This window comes from Arachis ipaensis, chromosome B3, assembly GCF_059453495.1.
Source record: "Arachis ipaensis isolate K30076 ecotype BB chromosome B3, ASM5945349v1, whole genome shotgun sequence".
Taxonomy (NCBI): domain Eukaryota; kingdom Viridiplantae; phylum Streptophyta; class Magnoliopsida; order Fabales; family Fabaceae; genus Arachis; species Arachis ipaensis.
The window spans coordinates 142,710,848-142,727,920 of record NC_142438.1 but is presented as its reverse complement, the minus strand read 5'-3'; the positions used below and the strand labels follow the sequence as shown (position 1 = coordinate 142,727,920).

General features: G+C 36.2%; 3 protein-coding genes, 1 long non-coding RNA gene and 1 other non-coding gene across 8 annotated transcripts; 2 read left to right on the top strand and 3 right to left on the bottom strand.

Annotated features, from left to right (window-relative positions):
- The first annotated feature begins 1,235 nt into the window (after positions 1-1,235).
- On the top strand, positions 1,236-3,742 carry LOC107631664 (uncharacterized). The gene is made up of 6 exons (XM_088506564.1): positions 1,236-1,314; positions 1,401-1,681; positions 1,805-1,878; positions 2,466-2,568; positions 2,853-3,167; positions 3,273-3,742. Exons 2-6 carry the CDS (start codon positions 1,568-1,570, stop codon positions 3,543-3,545), a joined length of 879 nt encoding a protein of 292 aa, XP_088362690.1. The 5' UTR covers positions 1,236-1,314; positions 1,401-1,567; the 3' UTR covers positions 3,546-3,742.
- Positions 3,743-4,225: 483 nt separating this feature from the next.
- ANNAT2 (annexin 2) lies at positions 4,226-7,204 on the bottom strand. Its single transcript, XM_016335179.3, has 5 exons — positions 6,960-7,204; positions 6,206-6,351; positions 5,828-6,052; positions 5,240-5,452; positions 4,226-4,741 (listed from the first exon to the last, which is right to left on the bottom strand). The coding sequence occupies exons 1-5, from the start codon at positions 7,033-7,035 to the stop codon at positions 4,448-4,450; spliced, it is 954 nt and encodes a 317-aa protein (XP_016190665.1). The 5' UTR covers positions 7,036-7,204; the 3' UTR covers positions 4,226-4,447.
- Positions 7,205-7,268: 64 nt separating this feature from the next.
- Positions 7,269-7,341, bottom strand: TRNAR-ACG (transfer RNA arginine (anticodon ACG)). Its single transcript has one exon. It is a non-coding gene; the product is annotated as a tRNA-Arg (tRNA).
- A 104-nt stretch (positions 7,342-7,445) lies between these two features.
- On the top strand, positions 7,446-11,195 carry LOC107631661 (oxidation resistance protein 1-like). Its single transcript, XM_016335177.3, has 8 exons — positions 7,446-7,923; positions 8,160-8,662; positions 8,792-8,864; positions 9,296-9,376; positions 9,498-9,561; positions 10,232-10,319; positions 10,410-10,494; positions 10,641-11,195. Exons 1-8 carry the CDS (start codon positions 7,798-7,800, stop codon positions 10,722-10,724), a joined length of 1,104 nt encoding a protein of 367 aa, XP_016190663.1. The 5' UTR covers positions 7,446-7,797; the 3' UTR covers positions 10,725-11,195.
- Positions 10,996-16,832, bottom strand: LOC107631665 (uncharacterized). 4 transcript variants are annotated; one of them, XR_015907725.1, is made up of 7 exons: positions 16,396-16,832; positions 15,834-15,940; positions 15,632-15,700; positions 14,406-14,533; positions 14,056-14,323; positions 11,547-12,301; positions 10,996-11,122 (listed from the first exon to the last, which is right to left on the bottom strand). It is a non-coding gene; the product is annotated as an uncharacterized LOC107631665 (long non-coding RNA). The 4 variants fall into 4 exon arrangements; XR_015907724.1 differs by having other exon boundaries at positions 11,012-11,119; XR_015907726.1 differs by lacking the exon at positions 10,996-11,122 and having other exon boundaries at positions 11,353-11,818; positions 12,010-12,301.
- Positions 16,833-17,073: the final 241 nt, after the last annotated feature.

The following is a 17,073-nucleotide window of genomic DNA, read 5'->3' as shown; positions in this document are numbered from 1 at the left end:
TTTAAGTAAATAACAAAAAATAATAATCAATTGTTGGATTAAATTATTAATTTGTGCTAAATTCTTTTTTTTTTTTTTAATTTTAACAGGTTATTAGGTTTGAATTTGAAATATTTAGCTTGAATTGTTTAAAAAATCATTAAAAGATTAACAAAAATAGAAAATTTAAAAGAATTAAACATATCAATCCATTTAATTCACGGATTAATCGGATCAAATTTGTTAAATATCTCATTTTTACAAATTTATTTTTGAAGCAAAAATCTACTAATTTTAGGTGATTAAACAGATAAACGCATTCAATTATTTTAATAGTCCTATAATTGAGTAATGAATAAGTTATATATGAAAAGTGTGAGATATTAAACAAATTTTTTACTCAAGATGAAGTACCCTTAACGCCAACATCTTGTTAACTCAAGAAACAAAGATGAATTGCTTTCCTAATTCTAAGCAATCACGGCTAGAACCGCTATACAGTTCCTTTGGTATAAAATTCCATATACTGAAATAAGTAAGTAAATAAAAAATGACTAAAAATGGATTTAAAATTTCATGACGAGGAAGTTTTGTTGCTGTGATGGAAAGAATCTTTGTAGTGTATTTACTCTTTATACTTAACCGAAAAAAGATTTACCCTAAATTGCCCGAAGGAGGTAATTAAGAAACACGGAAGAGTTAATTATTAGCTACGTTTAACAACAAAACTTTCGGCAAAATCAGGAGGAGAATTTGACTTATATCAAGCTGTATCACCATAGAAGGGAACGTCTAAGCTACTTATTTAATTTTTAGACATATTCCCACCAATTGTTAATTGTTGATTTAGAGGTCTAATATCACGATTAACACCTGATCACCAGCATTATCTTCCACCTCTCGGTTTTCTCCCAACAAAAATTATACATATTATTTATACTTTTCAAAAGTATAAAAGAAATACAAAAAATTACAGCGCATTTTCAGTTAATTGCTGCATATGTCATATACTCATATATCAATTGAAACTTTTTTACCTTTGGCCGATAGGAGAATTCATGGATGACCAAAAAAGTAATCTTATTTTTAGGCAAAATATTTGCTAATAAATCTTGTTTACTTTGTTTTTCCTTTTTCTTGTAGTCAAAGAGTTTAGACATAATCAGTTGAGTTAAGTTACAGTAAAAAAGGCAGTACTCGTACTCGGAAAAAGGAAGAAATTATATAAAGGGAGGGTGGAATGACACGTGGCCATTATCTGTAATGAGCGAATATCAATCAATCCACTTAGACGACATTACATACTCTACTCTCCCTCCCTCCGACTCATCAACAGTTAGTTAATTTATTGCTTAGTACTTGAATTAAGCTACTAATAATTTGGGTTACTACTAAGTACTATATATATATATATTTTGCAGTTAGCATTTCGAAATTGAAAGAAGATAGAAAGATCAAATCAGTTGCATCGATTTCGTTGGAACGCATTTTCAAATCTGGTTCATTGCATTTGCATACATAATATACTCCCATAACATTCACCCCATCCACACCTCTCTCTCTCTCTCTCTCTCTCTCTCTCTCCAGAATGCAGAGAGCCGTCAGAACCTCACACTCCTCCACCTCCGATCTTCTCACATGGCCCGAACTCCCTCCGCCGGAATTCTCAGCCTCCTCTGCCTCCGCCTACCGCTCTCGCCAGGTTGCTATTACTTTTACTCACTAAACTCCATTACTTCTTCTTGAGCTTATTCTCTTCTTCAATCTCTCCTCAACATAACAATATTTTTGTGTGTGTTTGTCAAATTGTTGGCACTATTCACAGCCTTCGGACAAAATAGGAGAGGTTCTCCGCGGGAGCCAGCTCACCGAGGAAGAAGAACAGAGTTTAATCAAGATGTAACGTCTTTTTTTCTTTTTTTTTTTTTAATCTCAACTATAATTTTCAATGTTGAATGTGCATTCAGATCTAGTAGTGTCTCTTCTTTAATTTATTTATTTATTTATTGCTTCGTCCTATGATCCAATTCACTGTTTCTTCTCTGTCTACTAGCTCTCTCAGTTCCTTTAAGCACTTTCCTGAATTGCGATATTGGATTTAGTTTAATTATGCACTTTTTTAATTATTATTGAGGGTGTGGTGAGAAGAACTTCTTCTGAAGAAGCTGACTAAGTGACTATTGTGTGATCTGCATTCAAAAACTGTTTAACACTGAATTTTATAGAATTGTGTCTTTGAAATTTTACTTGATGGGAGTCCTCATGGTTTGATTAGTTGCAGGAACCTCTCCTCAGTTTTTACAATTTCTAGTGTGTTTTTTTTATCGTGCTTATGTGCTGCCATATTTATATCACATATTTGAAGGCACTAATGTCTTTTTCCCTTTGTGTTGAAAATCGTGGAACTTTAGATGTTCTTTTTTTCTTAATCTAATCTTCTTGTTATGTGAATGTCACTTATATCCTTCCATGCATGTTGCTCACAGGAAACCAAGATCAGGGTACAAAATGAATGAAATTTCTGGAAACGGTATATTTCCGGCCAGTGATGCAAATTCAAACAGCAGGACAAGCATACGCATATATAAGGTACACCACTTAATTTGTTTGGTCTGGAGGGCGAGGGCAATTTTACCATATAAATATTAGTGTTATGCTTTTATAGTTTTATTACGGTGAAAACTCAAGTGAAGTCGACTTCACGTGAAGTTGATACTGAGGCCGTTAGATGATTTGACTGATTTGACTGAATTTTCATCTAACGGTTCTCAGATATCAACTTCATGTGAAGTCGAGTGTACCTGAGTTTCCACCTTTTATTACAGTATTTATTCTTATTTTTATATTTTATATTCCCTGCAATTGAATCTCAGCAAGCACCGAATGGAGTTAGTCAGATATCATTCAGCACAGAAGGAAGCATCCCTCCTAAGAAACCAACCTCTCTACCTGAGGTAACAAAGCAGCGTGAACTGAGTGGAACGTTGCTAACTGAACCAGACTCAAGGACTAAGAGGCAAATATCAAGCGCCAAGACCAAGGAGCTGGTTGGAAATGATATATTTGGTCCTGCCCTTGAAGTTGTGCCTCGTTCCGCGGCACCTGCACACACTTTTGAAATGGAAGAAAGCAAAGAAATAGGAGAACCCTTTCCACCAAATGTGCGCACCTCAGTGGAAGTTTCCGATGTAGGTGTCTTCAGGTCATGACACTGCAGTTTCTTTGAAAAAAAAAACGCATATGCTTCCATTCTATAAGAATGCATTTGGATCTTAATTTTCTTCTTTTCGTAGCCTGCAGGAGGCCCAAGTAATGTCTCATTCAGCGAAGAGTCAGTCAATAAGACATCAAAAAAGCTACATAGCCAGAAGTTTGCAGAACTGACAGGCAACAATATTTTCATGGAAGATGGCCCTGCGGTATCAGCGGAAAAGCCCCTGAGCAGTGCTAAACTTAGAGAAATGACCGGGAGTGACATATTCGCAGATGGAAAAGCAGAAACCAGAGAGTATTTAAGAGGTTCCCGCAGACCCCCTGGTGGAGGAAGCAGCATTGCTTTGGTTTGAGCTTTATATTATGATAGTTGGATTTGTCCTATGTAACCTTCCTATAATAATGTCTTTACTGCAAGGATTGGCGTGTTGGGATATCAGCATTGTATAGTCAAGTCATGGTATAACTCGACGCAGTATAATAAATCTGCTACATATCTACGATAATTGTCTATTTATTTTGATATCAACGATATATGAGATTAAGAAAATTGTACCGATTCTTTTTTTTTTTTTTTTGGTATAAGCAGTTACTACTACTTGATAAGTTGATACAGTTGGTTTATGCTTTGTAGTTTGTACGTAAATAACGTTTAGCAAATATAGTTGGTGATCCTTAAAGGGTGAGTTTCTAATAAAAGATTTTATGAAAAAGTAAAAGTAATTTTATGTTTAGATATCTCATACAAAAAGATTTTTTTATTTATCAATTATGTTTGGATATAACAATATAAAAGTATTTTTTATTTATCAATTATGTTTGGATATAACAATATAAAAGTACTTTTTTGTTTATTTATTACATAAAAAAATATTTTTTTAAAGAAAAAAAATCTTTAAAAAAAATGTAAATTGCAGCTTCTCAAAAAAGATATTTTTTTTAAAATTTTTTTAGTGTTTTTACTTTTACTATTAGAAATTTGTCAAACACGCTTTTATCAGCACCCAAACAAATAAAGACAAATGAAAAAAAATTGTTAAAAGATAAAAGGTATATGCTAGGCATTTCATATTCAAGACATATTATTTGTAAAATACCAAGATGGTTCATACATCGCTATTATAAGCATTAAGCATCATTATCTAGTGTCCAGAGATGCTCATTAGCTCATCGAAGGTCGCATTGATGATGAAAGGAGAATCATATTATAGCCTAAGCAGCAATCCCAAGTCAGCTAAACAGAGAAGGGGAACTCTTACTCTTCACGTCCCAACAGGGCAAGAAGCATGTCCTTATAGTCTCCAGAAGTGTCTTTGGATACTGCAATGTCCAGAGGAACGCTATTCCTTCTTTGGTATTCGTCTGCAATTCGCTGCAAATCAACCTCAGCTCTAGTTGTTACCACTCTAGTAAGGGCCCATTCATCGGTTCCCATCTTGTTTATTGCCAACCTTAGAACTTTCTCAAAATATTTCTCAGGGAAAATAAAACACTTAATCGTTGATCTCAATAATTTCAGGTATTCATTATCCGGATCAGTTTTCAGATCCTGCACCCAGAAAGGAGGAGAAAGAGTTTTAGCAGCAACGAATACTTAAGGGAAATACAGAGTTACAAAGAGAAACACTTCAAATAGGTTTTCATCGGAGCCCCCTAAAGGATTGCCATCAGAGACCAAGAGACAACTCACGATCACAAACACTTTGAAAACTAAAATACAAATGAACCCCCACATTCTTCTTTACACGCACCATTAAAGAAAAAGAAAAAGCATGTCATTGGTTCATTTATGACATAAATAAATGACCAGTAAAGAAAGAAAACAGAAAAGAAAAAGCATGTCATGCTTCTTGAAGTGATCAGTTATCTTTGGTGTGTAACAAAACTAACTATTAGATTTTCCTATTCAATTGAATCATTTCCCAAAAAAAAAAATTCTATCTGCATAACTGCTTTAGGTACTCAAAATAAAATGCATATGTTAATTTGAAAGTAGAGAAATAAGTATTTACTATTTAGTGCCTACAAATTGGCAAAACATTTATACCTTGGTTATGGAATTACCATACTCATTGTTGTAGTGATTTAGTGTTGCATTTAACTGTGTCTTACTCCTTGTTGTCAAAATCCTAATTAATTCCTCATCACCGTAGGCCTTGTCTGCAATCTTCTCATGAAGTATTTTAGCCTCAGTTTTTGCCAATGTCGTGTTCACATCATCCCCCACGTAACGGAATGTGCTCACAAGAGGAACCAACAACTATTATTGAAGTACCATAGGAAAAACAAAAAAGAAAAGGTTTCATTAGGTAATACAAAACAAGTAACTAAAAAAAAGAGGAAATACAAAAAACAAGTTACTGAAAATATGCGTTTAGGCTAGACAGAGAATAATAACGCAAAGGTAAAAAGTAGCATGTCGGTTAGCTTTAAATCTGGCAATCCACCTTGTAAATGTGCACAGATTTGTGGAACATATTAGTTCCTTTTTTAAAATAAACGGGCCCTCCTAAAAGGTGATACCTTTCAAGCTGAGTTGTAAAAATCTTGAAAGATGTTGTTTGATAAATTAAATAACATGAAACATAGGCATCAACCTCCTCTGAGTATTATGTAGTAACAAAGTAGTTTTTACCCTGCGAAAGTCCCCAGAAGTATGGTAAGCAACATCCTCTTCAATGGAACGTTTGTAACGAGCTTGATATGCTTGCTTTGTCTTAAAGAGTTCAAGTGGAGATCTGGTGCAAGCAATTTCCATAAGGATAAAGTTGTTTGGTGAAGTCACTTTTTTCTTGGTAGCTTCATGAGCTAAAAGGGCGTCGCGCTCAGCAGGACCCAAAGTCCATAACATCACAATCCGCTGTTATATTCAAAATAAACAAAGGATCAAACACTGGAATTGAAAATAGCTTCATAACTGCACATATCAGTTTTCCTAAGTTAAATCACTTTGAATGTGTCAAACCGAGATTCACATAAAACAAGCCAGATAGCAAAGGATTTAAAAACAAACCTCAAAGTCACTTGAAAGTTCTTTGTCTAACGATGTAAGAAGATCCTCTCCATGAGCTGAAGCATAAGCTGCACGAATCAACTCGCGCTGAGCTGAATTTCTATGAGACAGGATTTTTACTATAAGTCCTTCGTCCGTTCCCCATCCTGCAAAGACATTTCACATTAACAACAACAACTTGTAGTAATAATGAAAGATTTTGTATTAAGAAAGTAATTTCCCAAATCTAGCAGCGCTTAATTGTTTGATTATTCTTTTCTTAAAAAAAAAGAAAAAAAAAAGATCATCATATATTTGTTTTTCTCTGTAATTCTAATTGCCACTACATATTGAAACACACAAGCAGAAAACAATGTCCTGCCTATAGATCACACAGGCCACCTATTATTGCATTTGGTAATACTTTGATCCAATTGAATTACATATACAGATATTGGAAACAGGAGCAAATCGAAATCTCTAGCGAGGAAACTGCACAAATATGATCATCGCAATCTATCATGCAGAAATAAGTAACAGTAAATGCACAAACAAAACACGTATCATAAATGAATGCAATGCAATTCTAACATTTGATCAGAAACAAAGCAGCCGTACAATCAGATCATGATCCAAATTTATTTTACTTCTTTATTTTTGTTTTTTTTTTTTAAGAGAAGGGAGACGAATCGATAAAATGTGAACAGAATAGATCGATGATCTGACAAGAAAAATGAGGATGATGCAAATGAGAGAGAGTGAGAGTGAGAGTAACCTTGAAAAGCTTTGCCCAATTGCTCAGCGTCGTCTTCCGGAGAAGGAATCTGAGCAGGAACCTTCAAAGTCGCCATTGTCAAAAACAACGCTGCGTTTTTCGCGATCTGTCTTTACAAAATTCAGAACTCAGGAAGCAATGCCAATGTCAACGCAGAGTTAAGGCGAGCTTCTCCTTTTATACAACAATCATTAGCGTCATTAGTGCAGTGTGCTAAATTAGTAATTACAGAGCAAAGTTATTTCAATAAATGTAAAACTTATTTTGATAATATACATGATGAAGTCAACTATGGACCAAAAAATTAAACGACTCCACTGGGGATCGAACCCAGAATCTCTGGTTCCGTAGACCAGCGCCTTATCCATTGGGCCATGGAGTCCACCTGTAATGAACGGCCCATAAAATACATTTTATCCATTATCATATAGCAAAGGGATTCCCGCTTGCTGTCTTTGGCGCCGAGAGAGATGCAAAATTTTAGGTGAGTCATGCTAACTGCTGCTGAGAGAGCACCAAAACAAGGATCGGGAGAGTTGCCAACAATCTGGAAGCAATTATCTACCCAACAAAAACTATTATTATTATTATTTGGTAGTCTTCTGCCGGCGCCGGTTTGTTCGGTTTCTTTTATACAGTTAGATAATCCACATCATTTGAATTAAATTAATGATCGACTTTGGTGGAGAGAAAGGAATGGTGGACGAACCATAAGTATCGAGTAGGAATAATAAGAATAATAGTATAGGAATCGCAGTGATTGTAACGACCATTGTGCGGTGGAAAATTGAAATCGTAACGACCGCATCCACGAAAAAAGGTGGCTAAAGATAGGAATATGGGTAAAAAGCAATCGTTACGCAGCAAAGCAGCTCACTTTGTATCTGATCTCACCACTGTTCTTCTCAACCCGATCTCTGATAACCTAACCAACAACAACAACAACAAACCCTCTCCTCCTCTTGTAAGTTCTCTTTTTTTCTCTCTCAATTCAACCTTCCATTATCAATCATTTATATCACATCACATCATATCATGCTCTTATTGTTATTAATCGTTATCATTCATTATTATTGAATTGGATTAGTCCCATAGGCTGGACCTAGATTTTGGACGTAACGGAATTGTCATTTTTATTTGAGGAAGGTATTTTTGTTTTCTTCCCTTTCAAATCTCGCGGAATTTTGTTGTTTTCTCCAGGAGGAAGCGGGTGAATTTGAATCTGAATCAAGAGGGAGTGAATCAGAGGGTATCCGTGATTTAGTTGATGGGCCTGATACTTCGTCATTTGCTGCATTCCTCTATTCTTTTTTGTCTTCCTCGGATTCTGATGACCATGCTGATCCGGATGGGCAGGTTCATCATGATATAATAACTGTTGCGGATGATCCTTTATCAGACCTAGCCATGAAGGAAAACGTTGTTGTTAAGAAGAGTTTGTTGTTTACTGCCATTCACCAAGCCGCTATTATGGGTGGTTTTCTCGGCAACAAAAGGAAGCATGATGATGGGAGCCGCTCTAACTCTTCTGAGGTAGAGATGGGGAAGATTCAGCTTGTCGAGAAGCAGCCTGTGACGGATTTAGTTGATGAGCCCCCTGAAACTTCGGAGCCTTCCATGCTCATCTCGGCTGATGTAAGGAATGCCATGTATGCTTCGCTTCCTAGTCTTGTTCAAGGGAGAAAATGGATGTTGCTATACAGGTATCTAAGAATAAAGATTCACTCTTTGGATCATGGAGGACACAAGAGTATGCTTTTGTGTGTTAAGAGGTTCACAAACATTGCTATTAATGAATATTAGTTTTTGGATTTACCTCTGCATTTATGCAGCACCTGGAGGCATGGTGCATCACTTGCAACTCTTTATCGAAGGAGCATGCTTTGGCCTGGATTGAGTTTGTTGGTAATGTTTCATGCCCTTGAGCAGATGTTAATTTTAACTTTTAAGCGCGCATTTACCCATGTCTGCATTTGAGAAACAATGTTAGCTTATAGCTGCCAAACACAATTTGATGTTATGGATGAATGCTAAGCACCAAGTATTCTAGTAGTCCTGATTCTTTGATGGCCTCGGTGGTATTTGTATATTGGATACAAAATTTTGACATAATAATAAATGCCAGCATGTCCTTGTTTAAGGAGACTGTAAGTTGAAGTCACATGTTTGTAAGCTCACTATGAAAACAAGTTTAGGCTGTCGAATTGGAAAGCAATGTCTTGGAATTCCAATATTAAAGAGACATACTACTGTTGTGTGATTTAACTGGTGAGCCTAATTTCTGGCTTTCTGGACTCTTTACTCATGAATTGGTTCTCAATGGTATTCTGTCACAGGTTGTTGGTGACCGTCAAGGAGCAGTATTTGGTGGCCTGGTTGAAGCACCTCTTAGACCTTCCACCAAGAAAAAGTACCAGGTCATATTTTATCCTTTCTAACTATCTGATTTTATTGGCTGCTTTATTAATTATGATTATTTATTTTCCAATAATGTTCCTTTTTAACTTTTGTATCTTGTTGACATTGAATTTCGCACAGGGTACAAACAGTTCATTTGTTTTCACAAATACCTCCGGTCATCCTGTTATATATCGTCCAACAGGTTTATATCTTTGATTCAGTTCAAACACGTTTCTCTCTGTCTATCTTTTACTGTTACAGTTATTCTGCGTTTTGCTTGTAATCAAAATAAGGGATAGTAATTAATATTCAGAATGCCTAAATGTTTTATACGATTTTGATTATTTTGATATGTTTACCCCAAAAACATGTGGAATGGTAAGTAGGAATGTTCCACGTGTTCTGTAGTGCACTCTTCGGAAATTATGCCATGAAGGACATCCCTATTGTTTTTGCCTAAAACCTGGCAATATTTTAGAACTTCCTTCCATCCATTCTTTATAAATTTAAAAGGCTACATTTCTGGATAATTATAAGATCACATGACATCTCGTTCAATGAAATGTATCTTTTGAATATATTGAACCAATTCTTGTTGAGGAAAGGTTTCTTTTGCTCTTCAGCAGAAACTCCAGAATTTCTATGCTACATGAGTTATGTTGTGTTGTTTTTTTTTTAATGGTGATCTTCAGGCAGTTGCTGTACTTCTATTTAAATGGCCCAAAAAAGGTGCACGTGATATGTTTGTTAGATATTCAGCAGAGTGATTTTGTGTGAGATTAAGCATCAGATGATGCTTTTCTTAAGTTTTGAAATTCCAGGAGCTGCTCTTTTTCTTGAATAACTATGCTGAACTGAGTTACATTTTGCAGGAAAAAATCGCTACTTCACGCTTTGCACCAGTGACTTTCTAGCTATTGGTGGAGGAAGTAATTTTGCGCTTTATTTGGAGGATGATCTGTAAGAATTTTGTACTTTAGTCATAAAAACAAATTGTTGGCTTGCATTCCGTGTCATTTTATTCTAACATTTTTTACATTTCTTCTCAAGAATGCATGGATCAAGTTCAGTCTCAGAAACCTATGGAAATCCTTGCCTTGCACATTCTAGAGAGTTTGAAGTGAAGGAAGTTGAGGTATGCACGAAGCTCCCATGCTCACTTGAGCCCCTTCCCCTCCCACACATACACTAGAAGTAGAAAACAATTATCAATTAAGCGGAGTCATGTATTAGAAATAAAGGAGCCAATCAGTGATTTTCATTTTTGTGTCTTCCATGCAGTTGTGGGGCTTTGTATTTTCTTCACAGTATGAGGAAATAGTGGCATTGAGCAAAACAGAGGCACCTGGGATCTGTCATTGGTGAATATCTCTGGTGTTTACAAGATGTTAGTCTGATAATGCCTTGCTGTTTGTGTTCTATTGGATGGTTGTGTTGAGTCATAAAACCAACAGTGTCCTGCTAGTACTGGGATTGTGATGGAGAAGTTTTATGCGTCCACCCATGTTATCCAAATGTAAATATTTGCAAGGACAGTACAGTGGTTCTTCTCCTTCACAAAAATTTTCAATTTTGTGTTTTCACACTTGAAGGGTGATGGAGGAAAACCAAGGATAGAACTCGTATAGCTTGGCTATTTTTTGAGTCTAGAACGGGAATGTTAATCGGGGAGAAGGTCTTAGGCATTCATAAACAGAGATCCTTTGGTGGCTAATTTCTATTATCCATAGTTACTGTTGGCTAATTGGCTTAACGGCATTCTGCTGAAAAAAAGAGACGTTAGCACCTAGTAGGGTTCTTAATAAAATAATATGTTAAAAGTTTAAAGGATTTAAAGGTTTAACTGAGATTTAAACGAAATTGAATTGAATATAATAAAAAAAATGTTTTACAGGGAGTTAATGTTAAAATTATTATAGATAGAATTTTTTTTAATTTTATTTTAATAAATATAAAATACATATATAAAAAAATTTAAAATATACTATAAAAATAATTTAAATTAGATTATTGATTTTTGATCTGTTCACTCGTAATTATTATTTTTTGGAAAAGTATAAGGAGACAATATTCATCCTTATTGTACAATACATACAATGGGGTTTAATTGAAATTAAAATTAAATTATGGGTAATTATTTAATTTTGAATTTTTTCTAATTTGAAATTTGAAACAAATTAGGATTACCGTCAGTTATAGAATCAAAACAACGAACTCCCTCTCTCAAGATAGCGTGACTTCCATTCTCTCGATTAATCCGAGAATCTCGCCGCTTCAACTCCGCCACGATCACCGACTGCTGTCTGCGTCTGTTCCCACCGCCCTCTCGTCCGCACAGTCCACCGCACAGCACTTGGTTTGCAGGATCTTTGCGCCTCCAGCAAGGATAGTGCGCAACCAGTTTGCCTTCTTCTTGATGGCGACATCGCAAGACGAACGTGCTTCAAGCGAGGGTCCTCCTTCATGCACACCACCAAGCCAAAATTAATTAATGGAGTGCGATATGGTTGAATCGCTAGTTTGTGTTCCGTCTGCCGTTGCATAGAATTTTCAAACCAACATAAAAACTTATCCAGCGATGTTATATTTTTTGACTTTATTCTGATCCTATTTTTTCTTCAACAGAAATTAGTCGAGACGCGATGCTCACCTTGCTACATTAACAACTTGTTTATCCACCCACTTGGAACAACATAATTAGCACGCTAAGTTGGCCGAAATTGAGGCCATTGGTTTTGATTTCCTGCAGCGGGTACCGCAATGGCATGTGAAGCAGAACATCATGCTCCAACTAGCTAGGGCCTATGACGTGGAGTCAAACACTCTCAGCAGGGGACATTCGCGTTACCGCCGAACTGATCGGCATACCTTCTTGAGGTTAGTCAAAGTTATGTAACATGTAAAAATTCTTATGCGTGGTTTTTGTTTTTCCTTTGTTGACACTGACTGATTGTTGTACACTGCTTTATTAACGCAGGGGACCCAATCTCGGAATTGCAGAAAAAAATGCATAGCATTTGGCAATTAAGAGAGAGTTTCAGAAGAAAACTACAACATAACTGTGGGACTTTGTCTTTGCCTGTCCAATGGATACCGAGCAACAGAGGATGACCTTTAGACGATACTTTATCATGATAGTTTTGAAGATGTTTCTTAGCCCCACAAGCCAGCAGACTATTTCTCCGTGACACCTCCCTCCGATATTGGATGTCTCAAACCCAAGAAGATTCCACTGGCCATATCAGATATTAAAGTGGTTGCGAGATGCGATAAGGAAATTCCAAGACAATAACCGGGAAACATGCAGCGGGTGCATGTTCGTGTTGCAACTAAATTTTAAAAACATGTACGACCTAAGGTGTAAGTCCTAATATTTAAGTTACTTGTGTATAGGTTTTGTACTTTCAGCACTTAAAGCATGGTCCGTTGCATGCATGTCAAGTACTCGAGCCTTGGATTGTTGAATGGACCGCTAATAAACTTGATAAGGCCGACCATGTTATCTCACAGGTTCAATCTCTAATAATCTCATTTTTATAATCAAATTGAATACAAATGTCATTAGATGTTCACGTTAATTTTTTTCTATCTTTGTTGTCTCGTATTGAACACACATGTTTGCATAGCCGACAAAGCAAGGAAAGGGAAAAAACAGAAGAAAGAGTCTAGACTGTCTAGTAGTAAAGCAATAAACAAGAAAGGAATGTGTAAAAGGCCCCGCAAGGACCCTGACCAATCGCCGTCTACCCAGGGCAAGACTACATCTCAACAAAGCAGATTACCTTATCAGCATCCTTAGCTGAGATGTAGTCTTGCCCTAGGTAGACAGCGATTGGTCAGGATCTTTGCGGGGGCCTTTTACACCTTTCTTTTTTGTTTATTGCTTTACTACTAGACTTTTTCTTTTGTTTTTTTTCTTTTCTTGCATTGTCGACTATACAACCCTGTGTGTTCAATACGGGACAACAAAGATAGAAAAAATCAACATGAACCTCTAATGGCATTTGTATTCAATTTGATTATAAAAATGAGATTATTAGAGATTGAACCTGTGAGATAACATGGTCGGCCTTCTTATCAAGTTCGTTAGCGGTCCATTCAACAATCCAAGGCTTGGGTACTTGACATGCATGCAATGGACCATACTTTAAACTCTGGAAGTATAAAACTTATACACAAAGTAACTTAAATATTAGGACTTACCGTACATGTTTTTAAAATTTAGGAAATTTAGTTGCAATACCAGCAACACGAACATGCACCCGCTGCATGTTTTCCTGTTCTGGTCTTGGAATTTTCTTATCGCATCTCGCAACCACTTTAAATATCTGATACGGCCAGTTGAATCTTCTTGGGTTCGAGACATCCAATATCGGAGGGAGGTGCCACGGAGAAATAGTCTGCTGGCTTGTGGGGTTAAGAAACATCTTCAAAACCACCAGGATAAAGTATCGTCTAAAGGTCATCCTCTATTGCTCAATCTCCATTGGATAGGCAAAGACAAAGTCCCGCAGTTGTGTTGTAGTTTTCTTCTGAAACTCTCTCTTAATTGCCAAATGCGATGCATTTTTTTCTACAGTTCCGGGATTGGGTCCCTGCGTTAATGAAGCAGTGTACAAACAATCAGTCAGGGTCAACAAAGAAAAAACAAAAACCACGCATAAGAATTTTTACATGTTACATAACTTTGACTAACCTCGAGAAGGTATGCCGAATACATTGCCGATAAGTTCGGCGGTAACGCGAATGTCCCATGCGTCGACCCTGAGAGTGTTTGACTCCAGATCATAGGCCCTAGCTAGTTGGAGCATGATGCTCTGCTTCACATGCTATTGCGGTACCCGCCGTAGGAAATCAAAATCAATGGCCTCAATCTCGGCCAACTTAGTGTGCTCATTATGTTATTCCAAGTGGGTAAACAAGTTGTTAATGTAGCAAGGTGAGCATCGCGTCTCGACTAATTTCTGTTGAAGAAAAAATAGAATCAGAATAAAGTCAAAAAATATAACCAAATATGTCCTTTTAATCATATAAACAATGAGATACCTTTTTACCCATTTGAGTTTGTGTTCGGCCGGTTTAAAAAACGATTTGTTGGAGCACCGTGATAATTTACTCACGCAATAGTCCCCCTTAATTCTAAGTATTTAACTCTTACAAAAGAAGCAGGTAACCTGCAGCCAAATAACGTAAATAATAGCATAATATTATATTTCAATTGATGTAACCTTAATTATTGGATCGAGATGGCACCATAATATAATACTGATGTATCAAGGCAGAAAAGAAATTATTGGTGTTGAAGATTCTAGCTTTTTTCTAATTTCTGATATGTTCCAAAAGATTTATCAAGATCAAACCTCCAAATATCCCTATAGTAACCATCTATAATTAAGATAAAAAACTAATTCATGAAAACAGATCATCAACTACGAAGGCCAACTGTCCAACCACATACTCAAGTAACGATCCAAATAAATAAGCGCAAGTTTTATCAAATATACCAACCAACTAATACCCTACTAAAGCGACCATCCAAAATGCTTACGAAAATTATTAACAAACCAAGAGGAGCAGCAAAGCCATCAATTACAACCACACCAATCATCTGTGTGAACTAGTTTCACACAATGCAACAACTTGGCAGATCCAGAAATCAATTTTTTCCTCGAAAAAAGGTCATGCCAATAAATAAATCACAAATTAGCTATCCATTTTAGGTGTACTCCGTTTTGATTATCTAGAACGAAAATGTTTACTGAACAAACACAAACCAGACAAAAAATAAAAGAAAAAATAAAAAAACATTAAATATTTTCGAAGAAGCCTTCAACATAATAACATCAAAATAGCATTCACGGTCATTGAAATAAATTCTCCCAATTTTTCTGTATTAACTTCATCTATCAAAACCAATGGCCCGATTACATACTAATGTAACTATCCAATTATATATGCCCAATATCTATGATTAAGACCAACCATTCAATCACATAATAAAAAAGAATATTTACAAAGGATAAAATGCAAAAAAGACACAGTTAAGGTTTACTTTCTCTTATGAGCACGAGATTTAGTGATAGCCCTAACCTCTTTTCTAATAGATTGGAACAAAGATGAAAGATACATGAGTTAACCTGAATATAAAAAGGCTTCAAATGAACGAATGAATACAAAAATTAGAAAGTGGACATTGTAATGTAAATTCATAGAAACCAAAATAAACGAAGTGAAAATGAATATATAATGAACACTAGAGGAAAGGGATTGACCTCGTTGCAATTAAGGATGCCTATCTTGTTAAAACTTTGAACCTGGGCTAGTGCGATTTCTCTAACTTCCTGAGGCAGACACAAAAAATAGTGAATATTGTATACTTTTTCTACTCATGCAGCTGGGACCATGAGTGAAAATTAAAAAATAAAAACATAATCAAATTTGGTTTGAACAAAACAGCCGAACATAATGATGCACCTCAAGGCTCTCAACCGTGTCTTTATATCCAGATAGTAGATATTCTCTTGCTAGAGTCCTCTTAATGCAATTTGGCGTTTGGGGTGTGAAAATCTAGTGGTCCAAGCCTGATAAGAAAATTATTTAATTTTAATTACACACCAATAATAAAAGGTTCAGGTAATTCTTTGGCTAAAGTAACAAAGGCAATATAGAAAGAATTGGAAATTGTTGTGCATGCAAAATTGAAACTAAAAAAAACCTTGCAAGACTAACCATCCAATACCTTACTAAAGTAACTATCAAACTGCTGTATTCCTGCACGGGGCGGGAAAAAATTTAAAATTTAACTGCTATATATACAAGATTATCAAACTTTTTCGACCATTCCCACGCTAAAGTTAAATCATCATGAATTGCAACAATCTCAACCAACATCATATTCCACATGCTCTAGGATACTAAAATTGCACCTAATGCTTTCTCAGTATGTATAATTACTCATATCAGCAGCAAAATCTATCAATAGTACAACATGCAACAGCGATTACGAATCGAGAAATGAACAACTCAACCCACTTACCTTGGATGGTTAGCCTACTGCTAGCGATGATGTTCGTTGTGGTCTCGGTGAATGGTCGACGAGCAGTCGGCTAATCTTCCAGGATCGGATGTCGGCTGCCACCAGTGCGACGGATATGCTGGAGATAACGGCTTCCGCGCGAGGAGAATGGCACAGCTGATCAGTTTGGCGGTGACGACTCACTTGGCTGTAGTTCGGGTCGGAGGCGAAGTTCGCAGGGGCTGGGCTGCAGTGACGGTGAGATGTGCAACGGCAACAGGGCGAGGGACTTGAGGACAACAATGAAGGACGCTTGCGAGGACAGGTTGCCTTCTGGGGTTGCAGCTTCCGGCGCACGCGGTTCTGCATCGATAGGGGTCTGTGCAGCGACTGGGAGGGTTTTTGGTGGGGGAGAAAAACCGTGAGAACCAAAAGGATTGGATAATTGGAAAAAAATTTAAAGTAGGAATAAATTAGTGGTGGGGTAAATTAAATAGCCATTAGAAATTAGAGTTCTTGAAGGTTAATTACTTAATTTATTTTTTTAATTTAAATTGGCCCAATAAACAGTCTATTGTAGTCATTATATACATACTTCATTGTTTTTTTAGCAGGAGTCTTAGTTTTTTATAAATCATATTGATTTTAGTGGCTGATTTTTAATTAACCAATTGAATCGCTAATTTGGTTTGATTTTAA